We start from the raw sequence: 25,256 nt of genomic DNA on the forward strand, positions 1-25,256 counted from the left end.
CATCTAGACTTTCTAACAGAGCAGTTCATTTCTGCCGGCTCCACTTCAGGTTCCAGTTCAGTTCTTAGTTCAAGTTCAAGTGATGGAGAATTAGGATTGTTCCAACTTGGTCCAGCTTGGGGGGGGGGGGGTGACAGCAGCAGCCTGGGCCTGACTACAAGCTACCTAAGTTTTGTGAGTCACAAGAGCTTGTCTTGCTCAGTAGAGTAGCATTAACCATCCTCCCCTGGCTAAGCCTAATTCCCAAAGTGGTTTAACAATCAACTCCTTTTCCAAGAAAATAATGGAAATGGTAGCTCTGTGTCCTGAAGATACACAGGGCTCATCCATTCTTCTATTTGCTCTGCTGCTTTACCCTGGGGAAAACCCTGTGGTTCGGTGCAGAATTGGAACAATAAGCAATCGGTTTTTCTCCTGGCTCTTTCTCCTGCTTTGTATCTAGCTTCCTGGTCTCCTCCTCCTGACTCCCCTCTTCCACCACCACCAGGAGCTGCCTCACGGGTGGCACAGAAGCCCACAAATCACTTGCTCCTCCGCCTGCCTCCTCTGCTCACACATCCCTCCTCCTTGGACTCCTGACTATCCCAGACACACTGTGAGGGTAACAGGGTCTCCTAATAACTTTCAGCACACTTGCCAGCATGTTTTTTGGGGAGGCCATGACTGTTCAAGGTGGAGTGATACTGCTTTAAATGCATAGGGCAGATGGGGCCCTAACTGCACTCACTGATTGCAGAGACTCACCAGCACCGATTCTACCCCCAATGTAGAAGCAGTGGTCCTCGTCATTTCTGCAGCTGACGGTTTTCTGGGCGGCTCGGCACTGATCTGCTCCAAAGTAGGCGCAACTTGGACACTTCAGCCCATTGTCCTCCCTCTTCTCAGACTCAGGCACTGTAAAGCAATCACCACCCCACCCCAACCTTGCAGTTAGTTTGCAGCTTCACACCACATCTGGCTGTATGTGAGGGATGGGAATTGTGCTCCCCCTTCCAAGAGGGATGTGTACCAGCTCCCAGCACTTCTCCAAGTATAGTGCTCCAGCCTTGCTCCATTCATCCAGGGCAGCGCTTCCCCCCACCGCCAGCCCCACAGGCTTGGGGGGCAGCGGGAAGGCACGCAACGCCTTTGCACTACTCCCCGACCTGGTTTTGAGGCTGGTGGTGGGGGAAACCAGCGCTTCCCCCCACCGTCAGCCCCACAGGCTCAGTCGAAAAGCCCGCCGGAGCTGTGCGCTCTTTTTATAGGGTGCGCGGCTTCTGCGAGCTTTTCTACGTGGTGGGGGAATTACCCCACCTTGTAGAAAAGCCCGCAGGAGCCGCGCAGCCTTTAAAGAGCGTGCCGCTCTTGGGGGCTTTTCCCCAAGGAGGGAAAAGGGACTGACTGGCCGAGTCAGTCCCTTCTCCCTCCTGTGGGCTTTTGCGGGAGATGGGGGAATTCCCCCACCTCCCGCAATAGCAGGGAGAAGGTCTGGGAGAAGTGCACAGGCTGCATGCAGCCTGTCTGCTGCTGCTCTCAGAGCTGGGGGGGGGGAATCATATTTTCCTTCTTGATTTCCCCCTCTGAAAACTAGGTACGCCCTATGGTCAGGTGCGCCCTATGGAGCGAAAAATACGGTAAATTCCTCACACAGAAATGGGAGAGGATTCTGTCCTGCTAAAAATAGCTCTAAAAATGCATCAGAGAAAGAGGAGGAGTCTAGATTTTGGAGGAAGGGCTAGAGCTCTGGGAGTCCAATGAGACAGTGTGATGTAGTGGTTAGAGGGTTGGACTAGAATCTGGGAAACTAAGGTACAAATCCATGCTCAAGCCATGACGCTTGCTGGGGGACCTTATGCCAGCCACCATCTCTCAGCCTGACCTATTTCACAGGGTGTTTTGAGTCTAAAATGGTGAGCTCTTTGGAGAAAAGGGTAAATATCAGAAACTGCTGCAGGAAACGGACTAATATCAGGTGAGGGTGGCCTGACCAATCCAGAGGCATCATACTGCCTCACCAGTATGATGAGGCCACCTTCAGGAGGCCTCAATATGTAGTTCAGCCCTGCCTAACTTCAAGCTTTGGGGTTCTCAGTTCAAATCCCAACCTGAGCTTCTGCCTCTAATTTGGATAAGGACTGGAGGAAAGAGGGAGGGAGGCAGACTCTGCTGAGAGGCCTGCACTTCACCTCCATGGTCTCCCCGCCTCTTCTTCTCTCCTCAAGGGGAAGGTGAGTTGCCCCTGCCCTGCCTGGAAACGCCTCCTGTCAGGGCTGGGTGGCAGTGATGTTGGTCGGGTCTGGGGAGGGGTCTTTCCAGCAGGGAGAGGGAAGTGAATGTACCTGGGGCGACCAGCCCTCTTGAATCCCCCACTGCGGCTGCTACTTACGTTCAAGAGTTTCACTGTTGCACATATCTGTGTTGCAGCAGTAGGTCTTGATCAACATGTACATATCTGATGTTACAGTGGCACTGGAATAGCCTTCATGGCAAAACTCTCCATTGACGCAGGACTTGAAAACAAATTTGCTCGCAGAACCAGCTATAGAAGAAAGAATTGGAAGGAAATAACAAGACCTGGAGATACGGCTTGCCCACACAAGAGGAAAGAATCCACAGGGGCAGCCTCCAATGAAAGCATTGCAGGCTGCTGCCACCTTTGCAGCTTTGCTTTGGAGGCCAGACCCCCCTGGCAGCCCCTCCAAATGGAGCTTGGCAATTAGGAGGTGCTTCTGGTCTCCTCCTAGCCTTGTTGCCAACATACATCTTATCCCCACGAAAATCCAGTGTAGATACCCATTCCCACCCCCTTGTTCCTGATGTAGATCTTCAGTCCCCCCTTCCTCCCTGCCTGGCCGGTGGGCAGCATTTCATGGTTTGCCTGAGGTGTCACAATATCTTGGGCTGGCCCAGCCTGGAGTGGAAAGAGAGTCAATTCATAGAATCATAGAATCATAGAATCATAGAATCATAGAATCATAGAATCATAGAGTTGGAAGAGACCACAAGGGCCATCGAGTCCAACCCCCTGCCAAGCAGGAAACACCATCAGAGCACTCCTGACATATGGTTGTCAAGCCTCTGCTTAAAGACCTCCAAAGTAGGAGACTCCACCACACTCCTTGGCAGCAAATTCCACTGTCGAACAGCTCTTACTGTCAGGAAGTTCTTCCTAATGTTTAGGTGGAATCTTCTTTCTTGTAGTTTGGATCCATTGCTCCGTGTCCGCTTCTCTGGAGCAGCAGAAAACAACTTTTCTCCCTCCTCTATGTGACATCCTTTTATATATTTGAACATGGCTATCATATCACCCCTTAACCTCCTCTTCTCCAGGCTAAACATGCCCAGCTCCCTTAGCCGTTCCTCATAAGGCATCGTTTCCAGGCCTTTGACCATTTTGGTTGCCCTCCTCTGGACACGTTCCAGTTTGTCAGTGTCCTTCTTGAACTGTGGTGCCCAGAACTGGACACAGTACTCCAGGTGAGGTCTGACCAGAGCAGAATACAGTGGCACTATTACTTCCCTTGATCTAGATGCTATACTCCTATTGATGCATCCCAGAATTGCATTGGCTTTTTTAGCTGCCGCGTCACACTGTTGGCTCATGTCAAGTTTGTGGTCAACCAAGACTCCAGTTTTATCTATTTGTTGAATGTGAGGCAGGGATGGAGAACTTTTGAAAAGTCCTCATGAAAATTCACCAGCAGAGAATGCTGTTTCTATTCCAGTCAATACCGGTGATAGGCAAGGCAGGACACCTCAAGGAATGGCAAAAGGGTATTTCTAGATTCATCTGGCAGGGGAACAGACCTAGAATAAAATATAAATTACACGACTGGACAACTGGATTGCAAAAATGGGAGAAGTGTGGAAGTGGAAGGAGGGCTTTGTTTTGCTTTGCATATCGTTTTGGAAAGAGCCAAGTAGATAAACTGACTTGAATTTCCCTCTGTTTCCTACATGCAATACAGGATCTAGAACACTGCTTTATGAAAAGCCACGCTGTGTGGTTTGTAGCTAAGATATGGCCTTAGAAAGTGAGTCTGGGAATTTAAGTTTTGGTGGTCAAAAAGGCTGAAAGTTCTTCTCACTTACCCATTTTGGCGTCTCCAATGCCAGATACGCAGAACTGATTTATCGCTGTATTACACTCCTGAATGGGAGTTGTAATTCCCAACAGGGAGGTGTTTTTGCAGTCTTTTCCTTGACTCCAGCATAACTCACATTTCAGAGATGCCACTGCAGACATGGGGAGATGGGTTCAGGAAACCTTAGCACCATCCACATAGGGGAAATGGGTACATTAAAGTACATCAACACGACAGTTCCTCCTACAAAGTCCATCTCATGAGAGGCAGCGAAGGCCACCAACTTGGATGGCTTAAGAAAAGGAATAGATAAATTCAAGGGGGATAATAAGTCTGTTGCTGGCTTCCAGCCTCAAGAGATATTCTCTCTCTCTAACACTGTAGGCACTATTAGATCCTGCTTGCAAACTTCCCATAGGCATCTGGTTCACCATGGTGACAACAAGATAGTGGACCAAACGGGCCATTTTTCACTTATGCAGTGCTGTCTATATATATTTCCTCTGTAGTTCTTAAGCTGTGTGTGAATGGGGGCTGAGTCTTGGACAGACCAGTGAATGATTGTCCTAGGTGGCTCCTGCAGTCTGAGAGAGAGGACCTGTAGGGCAGGTGTGAGGAAACCTTTGACACTCCACAAGTAGCTGAACTACAACTCCCATCAGCTCCAGAAAGCATGACCAATGGCTCTGGATGATGGGCACTGGAGTTTGTCAAAGATGCTCCACATGTGGTGAGGAGATAAAACCTCATGGAGGAGGTGCGGGGGGCGAGGGCGGCGGCTAAGCTTTAATGTGTGAGTACCTGAAGGATGAGTTTCAACATATTGCCTATTGAATTGAAAATGAATTATGGGCAAGCAGCTCAGTGGAAATGGAATAACTACTTCGACTTGTCTTTAGTCTGTGTTAAGCCAACCTGAGGAGTTCAGTAATGAAATGGGACTCAATATCCTTGGGATACATTTTGTATCACCAGGACACCCCTGAGTGGAGAAAAACCTCCTATTGTCGACATAACAATCTGCATATGTTTATCTGAAATCTTTCTTTTCTTACTCTTTTTCTCACTCTTATATACAGACTCACCAATATGGACCTGAATCTGCCCTTCACTTATAACTAATTATGCACTGGAAAGTGGAAGGGATGGCAGTGAAGGGAAGCAATTGAGGTTAATAGAAACAGCACTGATAGCAGCAAAGGATGAGAGTAATCCTGGGATTAATAAGGTGAGTGATTTGAGGAAGTGGCAGAGGACAGAGGTGGGGCACCTACAGCAAATATTTTGGGGGGTGTCAAGGACCCCCAGGGCCCCCTAAAGTTGGTGCCTCTGTCAGTAGAGCTAGCTGGATGGGGTCGTTGGAGGAACAAAAGGGTGATGATAGTCAGTCATTAACTCATTAAGAAGGCCATTAAAAGAAACTCTTTGGGCTGGACAGAAAATGGGGAAAACACCTAGCTGAAGTGAGTGAGAGACAAAAGGACAGAGTTTCAGGAGGTAGGGGCAGAATTTGAGTGGATGATGAGGTAAACAAACTGGAAAAAAGTGGAAAAAACATACCCTTTGTTGTGGATGAAAGCTAGGTTTCTGGTTTATCCAGGAGTTGATAACTTCTTCCCAATGGAATTGGGGATACCACAACTCTCAGTATGTATTTGTTTAAATAAAAATAAATATTGAGAACAGACAATCTATGATTGAGGATCCCTTGTAGCTTGACCATATGCTTTATTCCTCTCCCTTCCAAAGGAACCACAAGTCCTGGTTCCTTCCTTCTCCTGCTTTAATGGCTGAGCCCCACTTAGTTCCTTCCTGGAAACATGATGAAGAGCACAGCAGCTGTGGTTCTGCTCACCTGGAGGAAGCAGGGCCAAGAGGAGGCAGGAGATCAGGAGTGTCTTCATCATTCTATAAAGCTGAAGAGCCAGGAAGGACTTTGAGAACAGCACTGGGCTGAGCAAGGAACTGATGCACGAAGAGGCTTAGTTGGGGGAATATATAGAAGATTGCAAGAAGCACTTTGCCAGCATCCAGGAACAATGGGTTCAGGACAGTGTCATAAATTGCTAGAATTCTAATTGTGCTATACCCTAGCACAGTGTTGAAAACAAATTAAATATCTTCCCCCTTCCAATTTCGCTGAAGCCAGGAGAGCGAGAGGGGTCAGTGCACACCGATCCCTCTTGCTCTCCTGGCTTCGCTTTGCTGAAGAGGCGCTGCACAGCTTTCCCTCTCCTCGCAGCGCCCCTTCAGCGAAGCGGGAGGAGAAATGGAAGGGGCTCCACATCTCTTGCTGCTTCGCTGAAGGGGCGCTGTGCAGAGAGGGAGAGAACATTTTTTTTTTCTTGTTCTCCTGCTCTAAAACAAGGTGCGTCTTATGGTCGGGTGCATCTTATAGAGCGAAAAATTCTGTATCTTCTCCCTTCCAAGTACTCCAAGGACACGTCCCTCCTAATCTGTGCCAGCCTCAATTTCACGTCCCTATTAATCTAGATTCTATTATCTGAGACAGTCAGACAGACATGCAGGCAGGGAGCCCGAGAGAGAGAGAGAGAGAGAGAGAGAGAGAGAGAGAGATTGTTTGTGCTTTTGTAATTCAAGAAAATCTTCAATAAAATTTATTTTTTAAAAAACAAACAGCTGCAGACCAAGGTTGGGAAACACTGGCCTAGAGGACCACAGCTTCTCATTCCTGCTATAGGAGCTCTTTAAAATCTGCTCGGAGGCATTTTTATTAGGAATAATAGTAGACGAAATAAAAAAGGAGGATCAGAAGTTATTTCAATATGCGACGGTGGCAGCTAGGGTTTTGGTAGCCCAAAAATGGAAGTCATCAGAGATCCCTACAGTTACGGAATGGTAGGTAAAATTTTTTGAATATAAGGAATTAGCGAAAATGACATATAAAATCAGACACCAAAAAGGGGCAAAGTTTATAGAAGATTGGAGTAAATTTGTAACGTATATTGAATGTAATTGCAGAAGTTTAAGAACTACAGTAGGATTAACATAAACCTTGTGACGTGTATAAAAATGCAAAAGAAATTGTAAGAGAAGAGTTATACCAAGAAATCTGCAACTGGGAAGGAAGGAAGTCGAGGCGTGATTTAATGCAATGTAAAGAAGATGATGATATCAAAAATGATTGTAAAGATTGTTGTATTTTGCTTTGTTTGTTTTTGTTTTTCGTTTATTGGAAAATACTAATAAAAAGTATCTGCAAAAAAAAATAAAATGCTCGGATTTTTATCATCCTGAAGAGGAGCAAAAAGCCCATCAAACTTGGCCAGCACATCAACATTTTTGCACCTGCGAAACATTGGTAGAGTTAAATGGACTGCTTCAAGAAGTGGCAGAGAGATATCTCTAGATTTGTCTGGCAGGGCAAGAAGCCTCGTATAAAATTTAAGATATTAACTGATGCTAAAGAAAGAGGTGGATTTGCCCTGCCAGACCTTAAACTTTATTATGAATCAGCCACTTTTTGTTGGCTGAGAGAATGGATGCTTCTTGAAAACACTGATGTGTTGGATTTGGAAGGTTTTAACAATGTATTTGGTTGGCATGCATATTTGTGGTATGACAAGGTTAAAGCACACAAAGCGTTTAAAAACCATATTGTCAGGAAAGCACTGTTTAATGTCTGGATAAGATATAAAGACTTGGTAGAAAATAAAACCCCGAGATGGCTGTCACCAATGGAAGCAAAGGCTCAGAAAAAACTCAATATGGAGGCCAAATGGCCGAAGTATTGGGAAATTCTGGAACAAGAGGGAGACAGATTAAAACTGCAGAGTTTTGAAAAATTAAAAAACAGAGTGCGAGACTGGCTCCACTATTATCAAATAATGGAGGAATAATTTGGATGAAAAACTAGGCTTCCAGGTGGAAAAATCAAAATTGGAAACAGAATTGCTAGACCCCAAAGTTAAGAATCTGTCAAGAATGTATAACTTGCTGTTGAAATGGAATACTCAGGATGAAACGGTGAAATCTGCTATGATTAAATAGGCACAAGATGTTGGACATAACATTATGATGGCTGACTGGGAACAGTTATGGACCACAGGTATGAAGTTTACGGCATGTAATGCCTTAAGAGAGAATCTAATGAAAATGATTTATAGGTGGTACATAACACCAGTCAAGCTTGCAAAAATCTACCATCTGCCCAATAATAAATGCTGGAAATGTAATGAGACTGAAGGTACATTCTTTCACCTTTGGTGGACATGCCCAAGGATTAAGAACTTCTGGGAGATGATTTATAATGAAATGAAAAAGGTATTTAAATACACCTTTCTGAAGAAACCAGAGGCCTTTCTCCTAGGCATGGTCGGCCAATTGGTGCCAAAGAAGGATAGAACTTTCTTTATGTATGCTACAACAGCAGCAAGAATACTCATTGAAAAGTACTGGAAGACACAAGATCTACCCACCCGGGAAGAATGGCAGATGAAGCTGATGGACTACATGGAGTTGGCGGAAATGACTGGCAGAATCAGAGACCAGGGAGAAGAGTCGGTGGAAGAAGATTGGAAAAAAATTAAAGTATATTTACAGAAATACTGTAAAATTAATGAATGTTAGAAGGATGCTGGAATGAAGTTATATGGCTTTAGCAGAAATGTTATAAAGAATTGAGTAAAAATAGATTGTTAATGGGTCAAAGTGGAAATTTAAGGTTAGATTGTGTTAAGATAAATTATAGAGGAAAAAGTTAAGAAAGATGGAAAGGATTTGCTGAAATAGCTAATTGAACAAGAATACAAAAAAGGGAGGTGTGAGGAGGTCGATGATACAAGTAAATGAAAGGTAGAGATATAGAGATATTGGATGTGTTTTTAAAATGTTTTTGGTTTTTTTGTCGTTTTGCTGTATTGTTTTTTGTTTTTGTTTTTATTTTTGATGTATTGTGAACTTTTTATTGTTTCTTCTTTTTTCTGTAACTATTAAACCTTTAATAAATATCTTTTTTAAAAAAATAACAACATTGGTAGAGTTAAAACGACACACACACACGCCAATGATTGCAATAAAAACATCATGGCACCAGCTCTTCATTTAAGGTAGTCAGTTCCCAAAAGCCCATTGGAACCAGAAAGTCTTCACCTGCCATGAAACATGCAGTGCACTGCCACTGTACTTTCTTTTTTGGATAACATTTTATTAATTTTCCAAAAATAACAAGATGAAAAACCCCTGAATAGAAAAAAAAATCATAACCAAATAAAACCATAATTTTTTGTCGATTTCCCTCCACTCCCCCTCTTGGTTCCAATACTGTATACTTGTTCATTCACGTCCATAAAATCTTATATACTTAACAATCCAATTTTAAAACCTTCTTCATCTTCTTACAAGTGACTTTTAAAAGTTATACCAGGGGCCGGCAAACTATGGTCTGGGGGCCGGATGCGGCCCCCCAGGCTCATAGATCCGGCCCGCAAACCCTGACACCAGCTCGGTCAGTCACCGCCCGTTGAGGACGTCTCACTGCACGGGGACTGACTTCCACAATGCTGGCACGGCTTCTGGGTGGGCGGTGACACTGGCACAGCTTCGAACTGGCTTCAGGAAGCTCCTGTTGCCAATCCAAAGCTGCAGATGGCCCTGGGCAGGTGGCGACGCTGGCGCAGCTTCGGATTGCAGGAAGGTCCTTCAGCCAATCCAAAGCCTTGCTGCCCACATGCCGAAGTAAACCCAGTGCGGCCATGGATGGAGAGGCTGGCTGTGGGCTTGGGCCATGCCATGGGCATCATGACGGGCATGTTGCGTGGCTTCAGCTGGAGCTTGGCATGCCTGCTGGCCCTGCGCCTGGCGCCCCACTCGGCCCTGCTGCTGGTGGCGTGCTCGGCGCCTGCGCTAGAGCAGCTGGAGGGCAAGCTGTGTGCTGCCTGCCCAGCGCTCTGTGTGTGCGGCTTGCCCACCAAGACGTGCTCCTGAGCGTGTGCAGAGTGTGTTCCTCTTCCAGGTCCGGAGGCAGCTGTGGGACTGGCTTGCAGGGTATTTATATTTTTCGAAATATAGTCTGGCCCCCAACAAGGTCTGAGGGATAGTGGACCGGTCCCCTGATGAAAAAGTTTGCTGACCCCTGAGTTATACTAATGTAAAGATCTATACACAAAGCTTAAAAACTATGCATTAAACAATTGCCATTTTTTGTAATAATTTGTCCTGCACAGTTTAGTAGTTTATTTTGCCAATCTTCTTTTTCTTCTTCTTCTTTATCTTCTTTGGCCAGGGCTTCTTCCTTCCATCAGTCTTGGCCTGGCATCCAATCTCGCATGTTGGAACAAAGTCTTTCATTCAAACAATCCATCAAGTCCTGTACACCTCAATATAACTTCATTTTTTTAAAAAACAACAATCATTTCCCACATTTTCTTCAAATCTTTATATGTCTTTTCCCAGGCATTTTTGATAATTTTACATTGCCACCACATAAGGTAGCCTCTTAAATATTTTGCCCTTCCTTTTTGTTTCTTCTCTAATGCAGTCAAAGCCTCTCAAATAATTTCACACGAGGTAGCATCTTTATCAGTCAGGTCCTCCCATATCATTAACACGTGCAATTTCATTTTTGTCTTTGACTATTCTTACTTGCCCTTGAATTTTCCTCAGACCTCGTTTGTCTACCAGTCCCACCTTGGTGGTTTGTGCATTCACCTCTTTTAATGGCCTCGCAGCCTCTAAAAGTATATAGTCATACCTAGGGATAAATACGCTTCAGGGTGAGTGCTTTCAGGTTGTACTCCACGGTGACCCAGGAGTAACAAAGTAATGGAGTGCATTACTTCCGGGTTTTGCCGCTCGCGCATGCGCAGATGGTCAAAATAACATCACACGCATGCGCGAAAGTGGCGAAACGCGACTCGCACACGTGCAGATACGCTGTTGTGTCTTACGTTCTGTTCAGGATGCAAACGGGGCTCCGGAATGGAGTCCATTCGCATCCTGAGGTACCACTGTACTGGTATTTTAAATTTTTTAGAAGCTGCACTGTTAACATCTTCCTTTATCTGCTCAAATTCTATTTTAATATCTAAAAGTGAATCAAACAATTCATATTTTAAATTATCTTGCCTTGTGGCCTGACTAGTTAGTTTTAGCACTGAACTTTTTCCTTTTGCCGTTTCCAGTTTAGATTGACGGGGGGGGGGAATTCTCTCTCCTTTTCCCAGCTTCCTCTATAGAGTTTAATTCCAAAACACAGAGTTCTTTCCCACCACAACATGTACTCTTTTTAGCTTTATCAGTACTTTTATCAAGGTCATAGACTCAGTAGAGCAGGCATCCCCAGCCTGCGACCCTCCAGATGTTTTGGCCTACAACTCCCATGATCCCAAGCTAGCAGGACCAATGGTCAGGGCTGATGGGAATTGTAGTCCAAAACATCTGGAGGGCCAAAGGTTGGGGATGCCTGCAGTAGAGGAAGCCTATTTTTCAAACCTATTCCCTCTCCCACAAATATCAATTTTTAACAATTATATATTCAAATCTTTGCATCCATTAATGTAAAAAAATAAATAAGATCCAACATAAAATATTTATATAGATTTCAATTACTAAAAACGTTCCTTTTTACAACCATAAGTAAAAAGTTTAAGACCATGGTATTGGGGCTCTCTGATGCTCCCAGGAGTCTGGCACATCCTTCCATTTTCTGTCTCTCAATGTAGCACCTTTTAAAATCTCCCAATATTGGCAGTCAGTAAAGAGAATCCAATATAATAAATCAAAGTTACTAAATTTATTTTAGTCGGTGTTCACAGTAAATAATCTTGTCCTCTTCTTTTTATCTTGACCTTTAGCCAGCAGATGCCTTTTTAGTAAAGTACATATTTATAAATCATTCCATCAATTGGCATTGTATTATTTCTCAGTCTTCCATTTTAAATCCAGTTCAGTTTCAGATAGAGTTCAAATTCTTTTTAAAGGTCTTAAGAATGGTATAAGCAAAGGAGAGGCAGGCAGTGGCTGCATTTGGCCCACAAGTCAGAGGTTCCCCACCCCTGGTATAGATTACAAAAGGGCTCCAAAGTTTCCTAGTTTTTAATCTCCTTTGGCTTCTCTGACTCAGCCAAATGAACAGCTTGGTGATTTTAGAAATAAACTGTGAAGCCATGTTTCTTCAGCAAGCACACTGTGAATCCACTCGTCTTCAGCAGGTACACTGGGTGAGCACCACTTTGAGGCAATCAAGATTTGGGCTAATGTTAGATTCCCCACAAGCTTCAACTGGAACAGCTTGCACCAGCCTGCTGAACCAGTCCAGCTGTGCCAGAACCCTGTTGTCGAAATGGCCAGCAAGATGCCTGGGCAAAGCCTCAAAGCAGGACTGGACAGCAACACCAGTTGTCCCCATCCCGTCCCCCCGCTTGTGATTCCCACCAACTGACGTTCACAGGAATACTGTCTCCAACACTTGAGGAAGAACATGGCCAACTTGGTTAGTAGCAATTGATAGACTTCTCCTCCACTATTTTCTTCTAATCCTCAACCAAATACATCCCAGTTGCTGCCCTTCTTTACTTCCTGAGTGCAAATTCCAGAGTTTAACTACCGTATTTTTTGCTCCATAAGGCGCACCTGATCATAAGGTGCACCTAGTTTCTAGAGGGGGAATTCAAGAAAAAAAATATTATTTAAAGGGAGCGCTGAACAGAGCCTGTATGCATCCCAGGCTCTGCTCAGTGCTTCCTTTCACAAACTGCATGGAGTGTGTGTGTGGCTCTTGGGGGCTTTTCCCCAAGGAGGGAGAAAGGCAGCCCATCTCCCTCCTTGGGGAAAAGCCCCCAAGAGCCACACACACACTCCACCCGGCTCTGTAAGGGGAGCGCAGCTATCCCTGGCTTTTGCTGCCACCTCCCGCAAAAGCCAGGGATAGCCGTGTGAAGCCTCCGCAAGGCAGCGGGATGAAGGCTCTCCGCTGCCCTGTGGAGGCTTTGCGCCGCTAAGGCAGAAGCTAAAACAGCTAGAGGGGGTGCTGCACAGCACTCTCTTTAGCTGTTCTGGCTTCTGGGGTAGCCCCCGAAGCCTCCGCAGGGCAGTGGGGAGCCTTCATCCCGCTGCCCTGCGGAGGCTTCGTGAGCTACACCAGAGCTGCTCAGGAGCTTATAGGGGCTGGCGGGAGAAACTTTTGCGGGCTTCTTTATGAGGTGGGAGAAGGGACTGACGCAGCCAGTCAGTCCCTTCTCCCTCCTTGGGGAAAAGCCCCCAAAAGCGGTGCGCTCTTTAAAGGGTGCACGGCTTCTACTGGCTTTTTTATGAGGTGGGAGAAGGGACTGATGCGGCCAGTCAGTCCCTTCTCCCTCCTGGGGATAAGCCCACAAGAGCCACACAGAACTTGTGTGCAGCTCTTGGGGGCTTTTCTTGCCTGCCTCCCTCCTGCATTCGCTCCATAAGACGCACACACATTTCCCCTTGCTTTTTAGGAGGGAAAAAGTGTGTCTTATGGAGCAGCACTTTCAAGCAGCACTTTCTTCCTTCTTTCTCAAATCTTCCAACATTCACGGTCATTGGCTGCCCACAAATTCTAGTGTTATGAGAAAGGAATAATAAGGAATTTGTGGTAATAAAGCTTTGAATGTGGTCACTTTGAATGTGACCTGGCAGCAAATTGGCAGCCAGTGCCACTATCTCAGCAACAGAGTGACATGTGGCCAGTAGCCTGCTGCTATGAGCACTCTGGCTGTTGTGTTCTGCAATAGCTGCAGCTTCTGCATGCTGCCATAATCAAGTCTTGAAGTTACCAGTGCATGAACCACTGTGTCCAGGCTGCCAAGCAATTGATCTCCAAGACTCAGAAATCACTCAGTCATAAGCCTCCAGCTTTTCACAGTTGAAGCTCAGTTTGTTGGCTGTCACGCACCAAGGCATCCATGCACCAATCCAGAGTTTGCGTTATGGAGTTTCTAGGCCTGGGTATCTTCAACATATAGATGACACTTCACTCCAAAACTCCAAATTATCATTTCCAACAGCTTCATATTGATGTTCAATAGCCACTACACACCCTCCAACATTCCTCAGATGAAAATAGGGACATTCTTCCTTTCAGGGTATTTTTACAACTTTCCACCTGTGAGCATAAAGATCCCTTGCTTTGGAATTTTGCTGATCAGTATCCCCAGCCAGAAGGGTTCTGGACTCTTGGAAAAGTCAGTCTGATTTTTGATTTTTTAAAAATCATTATATAACATGTCCCGAAGACCTTACCCTCCCTGCAGGTCCACCCCATGTGACAGAATGACCCCTTGCAATGTTTACATTTCCAAAATTTATTGGGTACATTCTTATACATTCGAGCTAACCTCTTTGTGTTGAATGGTTTATTTAAACATTAAGGTTCATTATTGTTTCACAAGATGTGTATCTCTTTAAAAGCCAGAGTAGATATCATGGTCTAGTTTTACAGCTGTGAAACAGTATAGCAGGTGCTGTTAAGTTGTGTTAATTAAGCTGCATGAGCAATTGGATATAAAGAGCAGTGTGTACCTCTCTCAGTACTCTGGTGAATGGGTCATACTTACAGACTTAATGTAAGAGGAGTTTTTGTTTTTGCAACTAAAGCCAAGCAAAATATTTTTTTGCATTTCTTCATTGTTTCCTGAATGTGTGGTCTCCCCAGCATGCTTTCTGCAGCGCAATTAATCTGCTATATACGCAACACTTTGGAGTTAAATACCATTGGTACATCATCTTATAATAATTCCCTCTTACAATAAACATGTCTAAATAAGAATATGAAAAAGAAGATGGTGAGGGAGGAGGACATGAGCCCAATGTCACTCCCCCCCACCCCCTCCATTGTGATTACCAATATCTGGGAGTCTCATTCTTCTTAGAAGAAAAGAAGAAGAAGAAGAAGAGTTTGGATTTGATATCCCGCCTTTCACTCCCCTTCAGGAGTCTCAAAGCGGCTAACATTCTCCTTTCCCTTCCTCCCCCACAACAAACACTCTGTGAGGTGAGTGGGGCTGAGAGACTTCACAGAAGTGTGACTGGCCCAAGGTCACCCAGCAGCTGCATGTGGAGGAGCGGAGACACGAACCCGGTTTCCCAGATTACGTGACTACCGCTCTTAACCACTACACCACACTGGCTCCAGCCCCAGTAAAAGATCGTCCCTTAAATCTGCAAGCTTCTCTGGACAGAGGCCTGCAACCTCACCCCCTGCTCTTAAGTGTAACCAACTTATGTTAAAGAACAAGTGGACCAATTCTTTACCCCAAAGACAAGTGCATTTAATGGGACTGAGGAAATCTAGATCGTGAGTCACTGTGCATTTTATAAATGCACAATAAAGGAAATTCTGGAGAGACATTTGTCCCCCCTTCAAAAAAGTTCATGCTGTCAGGGAAACTGTCTTGGCTTCCAGAAACCTAATCCAGTTTCAGTGCTGTAACCTGAAGGGACTCGTTTCCCCACATCCAGGGTTGAGAAATTGAGGCTGGAACAGATTAGGAGGGACCTGTCCTTGGAGTTCTTGGAAGGGGGAAGAGATTTAACTGGTTTTCAACACTGTGCTTTACATTAGCTTATAGCATGATTAGAATTCTAGCAATTTGTGACACTGTCCTGAACACGTTGTTCCTGGGTACTGTCAAAGTGCTTCTTGCAATCTTCTATAAATTTCCCCAACTTTCTGCATCAGTTCCTTGCTTGACCCAGAACTCCTTCCTGGTTCTTCAGCTTTCTAGAATGATGAAGACACTCCTGATCTCCTGCCTCCTCTTGACCCTTCTGAATCCAGGTGAGCAGAACCACAGCTGCTGTGCTGTTCATCATGTTTCCAGGAAGGAATTAAGTGGGGGGGGGGGTCAGCCATTAAAGCAGGAGAAGAAAGGAACAAGGACTTGTGCTTCCTTTGAAAGGGAGAGGAATAAAGCATATGGTCAAGCTACAAGGGATCTTCAATCAGGATAGTTTGTTCCCAATATTTATATTTGTTTTTATTTAACCAAATCCATACATTAAGCGGGCAGTCAGCCATTAAAGTAGGAGAAGAAAGTAACAATGAGTTGTGGTTCCTTTGAAAGGGAGAAGAATAAAGCACAAGGCCAAACTACAAGGGATCCTCCATGATAGATTTTTCTTCTTCCCAATATTCATTTTTTATTTAACCAAATGCGTACAGAGAGGTGTGGCATCCCCAAGTACATTGGGGGAGCAAGAGAGGCAGTAGCTCACTCTTTGATAAACCAGAATACTAGCTTATATCTAAAGCAAAGAGTAAGTTTCTTGCATTTGTAAAAACTTATGATAGGAGACAATGTATATGATAGGAGAAGATCTCATATTTTGGAGTGGAATTATCCTACCCAAATTCAATGTTTTAGTTTGCTGGTGTTACACTCCACCCCAATCTCTGAGTGGAGTCAGGTTTTAGGGGTACCAGATGCACTTATCAGAGCCTTTACTATGTTTGCTGGAGCTGATGCGAGTTGTAGTAGAACAACTTCAGGAGGGTTAAAGGTTTCCCAACACCTTCTCTACTGGTCCTCTCCCTCAGCCTGCAGGAGCCATCATGGACAATCATACTCTGGTCAATGCAAGGCCCACCCCCATTCACAGAGTTTAAGAACTACAGAGGGAATATATATAGAAAGCATTACATAGATGAATCATAGAATCATAGAGTTGGAAGAGACCACAAGGGCCATCGAGTCCAACCCCCTGCCAAGCAGGAAACACAATCAGAGCACTCCTGACATATGGTTGCCAAGCCTCTGCTTAAAGACCTCCAAAGAAGGAGACTCCACCACACTCCTTGGCAGCAAATTTCACTGATGAACAATGGCGCATCTAGTCCATCATCTTGTTCTTGCCATGGGTCCTATGGGAAGCCCGAAAGCAGGACCTGAGTGCAGGACCTTTCTAGAAACTAGTATTCAGATGAATAGTGCCTCCAATGTTGGAGAAAGAATATATCAATTGAGGATGGTAACCATTAATTTATCTATTCCGCTTTCGAAGCTATCCAAGTTGGTGGCCTTTGCTGCCTCTCGTAAGATGGGGTTTGTAGCAGAAAGTGTTGTATTTCTGTACCTTGACACAGACCTATTCCCCCTACATAGTTGCTAAGGATTTGTAAACCCATTACTCCCTGTCTGCAGTGGCATCTCTGATATGTGAGGCTTGTTGGAACATTGAAGGAACAGATTGCCGCAGCGAGATTGAGGAGTGTGATGAGTCCAGTGACCAGTCCTGCATGTCTGTTGTTGGAGTTGGCAAAATGCGTGAGTGAGAACTTTCAACCTTTTTGACCACTAAAACGTAAACCCCCTGACTCACTTTCTAAGGCCATATCTTCGCCTTTAGATAAAACAATTAGATAAAACTGGAGATCTCTCTTTCCGCTCCAAGCAGGGCCTGCTCAACACAATTGGCTACCTGAGGAAAACCATGAAATGTTCCCCACCCCGCAGACCGGGAAGAAAAGATGACTGAAGATTAGGCCTGGGCGATTTATTGACATGTCGCCGCAGGACCAGTATGAGGGGCAGCCCATGATGACAGCTTCACTCAGCAGTAAATCGGTGGGGGAAACCCCGCCGATCCTGAGTCCTTCTGCCTCCAGCACCCAGCACGATGAGGAAAAACTAAACAAGCTGCAGCCGGGAGCTGGAGGCAGAGGGACTCAGGAGGGGTGGCAGTTTCATCAACGATATATCACTGAGTGAAATCATCATCATGGTCTGTCCCTCATACCGTTAAGGGGAGAAACAAGCTGCATGACAAGACTTATAAAACTTGTTCATCCCTCCTTCCCTCCTTAAACTGCTTGGGTTAAGAGCACACCGCTGCCCTCACCTCAGCCAAACAGTTTTGCAGAAACCCCAGCCCACCACTGGCTCACACTGCTCCCCCTCCCCAGCTGCAAGAGCCATGACCCCGCTCCTGCTTGCACATGAGTAGGAGAGGTATCCCAGCTGTTCACCTGGTGTACTATGGGCTCCATCACCCTTTCCCATTGAGGGGGGCATGGCTGCCCACTGCTCAGTGTAGAAGCTTGAAGGAGCCCCCATCTTACACAAGCCAGTGGTGAGGTGCACGCTCTGGGTGGAGGTCGTCTTGGCTGTCGTCTTGGCTGCCACCTGGCTGCTTTTTTCACCACAGTTGGAAAGACGGAGGCCACCCTCCCAGTCGAAGACAGCCAGGCAGCGCAGGCAGCCATGCTCTGCAAGCGAAGATATAGTGAGGCGAAGATTGAGTGAGTTTGAATCCTGTGCCTTGTGGATTTCATTTGGGAGGGTGGGCTGCATCTTTCCTCCTGGAGAGAATGACCACCCCTTGAGAAAAGAGGCTGTGTGCCTCCATGGACACCAGCGAAGGTGGAGGGAGCCTCAGAAAGGAGCTCCGAGGTCCCTGCCATGAATGACAGGGGCATTGGGTGGCTCAAATGGGGGAGAGGAACTGACGAAGAGGTGGCAGATCTTGCCTTCAAGTTACACACCACAGCTTCAAAGGCAGCAACATCAGGCAATTCTTTACTTGGCGGTCAGATCTGCTGCCCCTGTGGATCCTGCCACATAAGGTGATAATCAAAGCTTTCCTCATGAGTGCGCCAGCCCTGTCTCCAGGTCTAGTTATTTCCTTCCTATTCTTTTTTACTAGTTTACACGATCCCAATGGTTCTCAAGTCCTGCATCAAGACAGAGTTGTGTGATGCAAACTATTCCAGTGGCTCCCTAATGGATTCAATTTACATCTACAGCAAGATGTCCTGCTGCAAGACAGATATGTGCAACAGCGGACGTCCCGAAGGTAAGTATCATCATCAGGAAAGATGGTTTCACAAAACTCAAGCAATGAGAGAATTCAAAGAAAGACAAACAAGTTTTTGGCAGTATCCTGATGTCAGGGACTGGCTAGACAAGGAGGAGTGGTGGCAGCCAGTTGCTCCAGGAGGTGCCTGAGGGTGGCACTAGGAAAGAAGATTTCAAACCTGATTCAGACTTGTGGGACAGGGAGGAGCCACTGACAGAGGGAACCAGAAGAGATGCATTGGAGCCATAGTATGGGGGTGGCAGGAAATAATACAACAAAACCCAAAATCCCAATAAGATTACTAGAACAACATGCAGCATTCATTAGCAAAAATTACAAGGGAGCGTCACAGTTTTACCTTAGTGCTAGAAACACCCCTCCCATAATGTTACTCACAGTTCCTCTCCTGTAGCAGCTTCTGGTATTTACTTCCTATGCTTTCCTCCAAAACGCTTGAGCTCCCGCTCACCTTTTTAGCCTCAAAATATCCAGTGAAATAGGTTACGCTGAGAGATGGTTCCTGCCCCAGGCCACTCAGCAAGTGTCATGGCTACAGTGGAATTTGAACCCTGGTCTCCTAGATTCTAGTCCAACCCTCTAACCACTACACTTCACTGGCTCATTGGTTTCCCAGTGCTCTAGCCCCCAAACCTAGAGTGACCCATTTTCTTTGATGCATTTCCATTTGTAGAGATATTTTTAGCAGGAGAGGCATCTGTCCTTCTTGTGTGAGAGGGAACTGATTTCTTTTAGGTTTGCATCCAGAGAATTAATATCTTCAGGTAAAAGCAAATGATAATAAAGATCTATTAGATGCAATGGGCTCCTGTGCCACTTAATTACTAAGCTATAGAGGAACAGTATCTACACAAAGGGGAGAACAAGCAGGTGGTGCAAAAATGAGCATTCACACTTTACACTGCTGGTGCCCTTTGCGGGATCGTGCGTGGTGCTACAGTTCCCAGGGAGCTTACTGGCAAACAGGGGCTGGCTTGCCTCTCAGTGTTAATTTCTGGAGGTTCACACCCAGCCTCAGTAATCAAGTTTCTTGCTGGGAGGTGGAGCCAGCCCCATTTATAAATAGGGGCTGGAGCTGACAATAGCCAGGCATTCGGATCCGGAGATTCACCCTCCCTACCCTCCCTTTGTTTAATGTTTCTTGTTTGCAGGTTACCTTTTTCTTCCTGTTTAGTAGGTGCTACTACGGTCTTTGACTGGTTGCTGTTGAAGGACTGGGAAGAAATTTTCTTGCATTGGCAGGTTTTGTCTTCCCCATAGCAACTTGTCACAATGGTTATGGCCTTGGGTGGAATTCTTTAGTCCTTTCTTCCCTGTAATGGGGGGTGGGGTGGCTCACCCCCCTGTGGTGGCGATTCCAGGTTCCCTCTTAAAGGGGTTATATATATGGGTCTCACTGGCCATACACTGAAAGGTAGTCAGTGAACTACCCTGTGTGTGGAGATATGGGCTTGGCTGCCTGTATTTTTCGCCCTATAGGACGCACTTTTTCCTCTCCAAAAATGATGGGGAAATGTGTGTGCGTCCTATGGGGCGAATGCAGGCTTTCGCTGAAGCATGGAGAGCGAGAGGGGTCGGTGCGCACTGACCCCTCTCGCTCTCCAGGCTTCAGGAAGCTATCCGCAAGTCTTGCAAGCCCGGCGGGATGTCCCCGACCTGATCTGGAGGCTGGCAGGGAGGGGGGAGAAGCAAGCTTGCTTCTCTCCCCCCCCCCGCCAGCCCCACAAGCTCAGGGGATAGCGGGGTGGTGGAGCGCTGCCACCCCGTTATTCCCAAAACTGATCTGGAGGCTGGCAGGGGGGAGAAGCAAGCAAGAGAAGGAGCGCTCCGTCTCCCTCTTCTAGCTTGGGGATGGCTGCGCAAACCTGGGGGAAAAATAAATCCCCCCCTTGATTTCCCCCCCCCAAAAAACCTAGGTGCGTCCTATGGGCCGGTGCGTCCTATTGGGCAAAAAATACGGTATGTCTCACAGAGCACCCTCTTATCCCATTTACCCTGATGAGCCTCAGTTCCCCCCGGTTGGGGGGCCGGGAGGGATACACGCCCAAGACCTAAGCCAAGGTCTTCCTACATAAAATTGTGGCCTAATTTTAATTCCATATAACGTTGTCAGAGATCCTGCTTTTTACATCTTACCTTTTCCTCCAAAGTGCTGGAGGTGGCGTGTCTGGCTCTCCTGCTCACCATTTTAGCCTCAAACACCCATGTGAAATAAATCAGACTAAGGGGCATTGTCTGGCCCCAGGTCACCCAGCAAGTGTAATGGCTCAAGTACAGATTTGAACTCTAGTCTCCTCCCACCCTTGTTCTTGATGAAGATGTTCTTTCACTCCTCCTTCCTTGGTGGGAGGAGGCACCATTTTGTGGTTCGCCTTACCATTTTCCCCACCCTGGTGTATGCTTTTATTGAAAGCCCTATAGCAACACTAGGACAAAGAATTATGTGAGAGGTAGTTTATTAAGGGTGCTGAGAATTTATAGGAAAACCCCTATCCCCCTCACAGAGTAATGGATTAGCAATCAAACCCCACACAATAGCTCTTATTACCTACTATCTTTATTGAAATCATTATTATCTTTATGAAATCATTATTTTACCTAGAACTAAGCACATCTTTTTCCAGAAGAGATTTTTTAAAGGATAAAACTGCTGAGAGCTTTCTTTCTCTTTCTCTTTTTCACTCTAAGAAAGAGGGCCAATTTGTAGAATTTTATCATCGTTTGTGTGCATCTGTGGCTGCCATTTTGTTTCTCAGAATGCCCCCCAATGCTGCTCAGTGCTAAGCCCAATTGCTTAAAGTGGTATCCCTGTGCTTGAAATGTATGCTGTGAATGTGGCCCTAGTCAAAATCTCTTGCCCCATGCCTTAATGTAGCCCTGGATGAATGAAGCATGGCTGAAGCACTCTGCTTGGAGAAGTGCTGGAAGGTGGTACACATCCCTCTTTGAAGGAGGAGAACAATTACTGCCCCTTACATACAGCAAGTTGTGGTTTGCATCTGCGAAAGAAATACATTGACCCCCATCTTGGGGTGGTGTGGTGATTGTTTTACAGTTCCTGAGCATGAGAAGAGGAAGGACAATGGGCTGAAGTGCCCGGCTTGCTTGGAATCCCACACAGACGTGTGCGAGTACATCAGTACCGTCAACTGTAGAAATGAGGAGGATCAATGCTTCGACTTTGGGGTTCATTTTACTTTCGGTGAGCCTTGTATGATGGAGTGCAGTTGGGGCCCATCTATACTATGCATTTAAAGCAGTATCATGCCACTTTGAGCGGTCATGGCTTCCTCTAAAAGACGCTAGGGTACTTAGTTTATTAAGGGTTCTGAAGTTTATTAGGAGACCCACGTTATATACTGAGCTTAGATCCTAGAACAATAGGCAAGTAGGATCCTAGATGGCAGCACCCTGATTGGTCTGCAGGAGCCGCCCAATCTGGCTCCAGAAGGAAGTGAATCAGCAAGCTGATTGGCCTGCAGCAGCAGCCCAATCAGGCTCCAGGAGGGGAGTTGAATCAGCCAATCACGCAGGACCCATTGTGTAAATAATGTCTATATAGCCACTCCCTGTTCATCATGAGCTGATATAAAGAGCATGAAATCAACTCTGAGAATATTTCAGGTTTTATCTGTTTTTATTGCTAATGTAAATATTTCTTGTAAGCCCCTAGCAGTTTTTACTGCAATCAAGCAATATATAGATTTTGTTAAATAAAAATACATCTTAAAATTTGTACTTTCATTTGGAAGAGGAGGAAGGATGGAGACCCACAGGCCCAAGATCCAAGGGCATCCCTCTAAGACTCTCTTTCTCTGGCCCTTCAGATCCTACTTAGCCACACCTCCTCTCCCTAGGCCACACCCCTCACAAGCCCCACTTCATACCCTACTGTATGCTATGGCCTGGCTGGGTTGTTGCCCCTGAACTCTTGGTTACCTGGAGGGAGGACAAAGAGGGGGATTTGAATGTATCTAGAAAATAGCCTGCCGTGTAAAGGTGAATTTTACATATGTTTCCATTGGCATGTGCACCTCCCAGAAGGTCACCCAGAATCAAAAAAGGGTCTTGGTCTGAAAAAAAGTTGCCCACCCTTCTGTTTGAGGGAGAGGGTTTTGGATTCCAAAAGCAAATGCGTGTGTTTTTTTCCTAACAGGGGGAGCTGACATAATGGGCGCTCTCCGAGGCTGTGCAACAGCTACTTTCTGTAAGCAGACTGATTGGTTGTTTCAATTTCTTATTGAAAGATTAAGTATTGCGGTTATTCGTGCAGAGTGCACCAAAGCAATGGAGGACGATGGCAATGAGCTTGTAGCTGAGGGAAGGCAAACCTCCATAGCCCAGAAGAACCCGCCATTTATGGAAATTGGCGGCCTAGTGGTTGAAGAGGGGAGGTCTCAGCCTGAGGACTCCCAGGCTTTCTTTCCAGAAGTCTAGAAGCTCCTCCTCAAAGACAGGCTGTATTTGACTTTCAGGTGCAAATGAGGTCATTGAATCATGTCCAAAATAAATATATATGGCAAATAATGTGTGTTGTATTGTTTATTCAAATGCATCATTTGTTGGGGGAAAAATAATAGTGCTTGGAGATAGGAGATATATTTCAGGAGTGAAATCCCTAGCCAGATTTCCATGTCCAATTTTAATCAATAAAGTGTCAACTTTGGGCTCCCTTGTTGTCAGGGATGGTGCATCCCATTTTGCCACTTGAGGTGAAATGGGGAATGGCACAGCAGCCGTGCCGTGTAACTCACACGGAAGCATCCCTTCCCTAGGTTGCGTGGCAACAGCACAAACTGGCATGGCAGCAAGTTCTGGTTAGATTTCATGAGATTTTGGCGAGAGCTTGCTGGAAAATGGTGCTGATGCCAGTGCCATTTTTCTGCCGCCCCTGGGGCAGGTGGGACACCACTTATTGTGAGAAAGACATCAATAAACTGGATTGTGTATAGTAAAGCGGACTGCACAACCTTAAAAAAATACAGAGAAGAAACATTTAGAATGGGTACAGAACCTGTGGCCTTCCAGATGTTGAAAGACTTCGATTCCTGTTGATCCCAACTAAGAATGCTGGAGAAATTGGCATTTTAATCAGGAACAACATAATTCACACCAGATCTCTGTTATGCTTTGAAATTCACACTTCCTCAAGTTTTTTGTTGCAGTTCACCAGCTAAACAATGTGAAAAATACTGCACACATTAGGGCAGAAGCAACACATCCTGTTTCACCTCTTGAAATCAGTGGCCAATACAAAAGGTCCCTGATGCCTATGTCTCCTTATTTCCAGGGCTTTTCCCAAGACTGATACAATGTGCAACTAATTTCTCCTCTGCCCTTTTAATGCCCCTCCTGGGTTTTTTTTTTTTTGGGGGGGGGGAGAAAGACACCTGTGACCAAGGGCGCCAACTTGGGCTCCAGATTGTGGGTGCCCACCACACACACACACACACACACACACACACCATGATGTCATGCCATAACATCATGCCATCACCTGCTGCCCTTCAAGTAGAGATATGTATTGATGCTAGGATGTATTTATTAGATTTTATCCTACCTTCCTTTGAGTACAGCAGCTTAAAAAGTCTTTATCCCTTTCTCCCCTTAATAATCACACAGATTATTGCTGTAAAAGGTAAAGATAACATTTACTCACTCAGAATACTTGTTGAAGAGTAATAGATACAGCAGCTTTGTCCAGGCCGTCTTAAAATGGAGATCTAGTTACAAAGACATACTTTGGTCCAGCTTATGTTGGAGTCTGAGTTCCAAAGCCCAGACAAGCACATGGTTCTACATTGCTGGATGGATGATGATGAGAGAGCAAAAAGGGAGGGGAAATACATATGCCAACGCCCCAATGGAAGAAGGAACTGATGCATGAAGAGCCTTAGTTGCAGGAATTTATAGATTATGGCAAGGAGCACTTTGCCAGCACTCGGGAACAATGGGTTCAGACAGTGTCACAAATTGCTAGAATTCTAATCGCGCTATAGCATAATTTAAAGCACAGTGTTGAAAACAAATTAAATCTCTTTCCCCTCCCAAGTACTCCTAATCTAGACTCTATTATCTGAGAAATAGAAAGAGGGAGGGAGAGAGAGAGATTGTGGGTGCTTTTTTTTAAAAAAAACCCGAACAGCTGGAGACTCAAGGTTGGGAAACACTGGTCTAGAGGACCACAGCTTCTCATTCCTGCTCTTCACAATCTTATTGGATTTTCATCATCCTGAAAAGGAGCAAAAAAATCAGAAAACTTTTTTTGTTCTTGTTTATAATATTTTATTAAGTTTTCGAATTTAATAATTCAATAAAAACCACATTATAACATTCCAAATTACAATATAATAAAAAAGCCAAGTATATTGCCAAATTATATATCTTTGTGTGACT

The 25,256-nt window shown here is 45.5% G+C and overlaps 1 protein-coding gene across 1 annotated transcript; it reads left to right on the plus strand.

Annotated features, from left to right (window-relative positions):
• The first annotated feature begins 15,729 nt into the window (after positions 1-15,729).
• Positions 15,730-23,362, plus strand: LOC309537740 (phospholipase A2 inhibitor gamma subunit B-like). The gene is made up of 5 exons (XM_082232734.1): positions 15,730-15,825; positions 17,189-17,311; positions 18,690-18,839; positions 21,916-22,062; positions 23,017-23,362. The coding sequence occupies exons 1-5, from the start codon at positions 15,774-15,776 to the stop codon at positions 23,295-23,297; spliced, it is 753 nt and encodes a 250-aa protein (XP_082088860.1). The 5' UTR covers positions 15,730-15,773; the 3' UTR covers positions 23,298-23,362.
• Positions 23,363-25,256: the final 1,894 nt, after the last annotated feature.

The sequence above is a fragment of the Podarcis vaucheri genome, assembly GCF_965113315.1.
Source record: "Podarcis vaucheri genome assembly, chromosome: 7".
Classification (NCBI taxonomy): Eukaryota; Metazoa; Chordata; class Lepidosauria; order Squamata; family Lacertidae; genus Podarcis; species Podarcis vaucheri.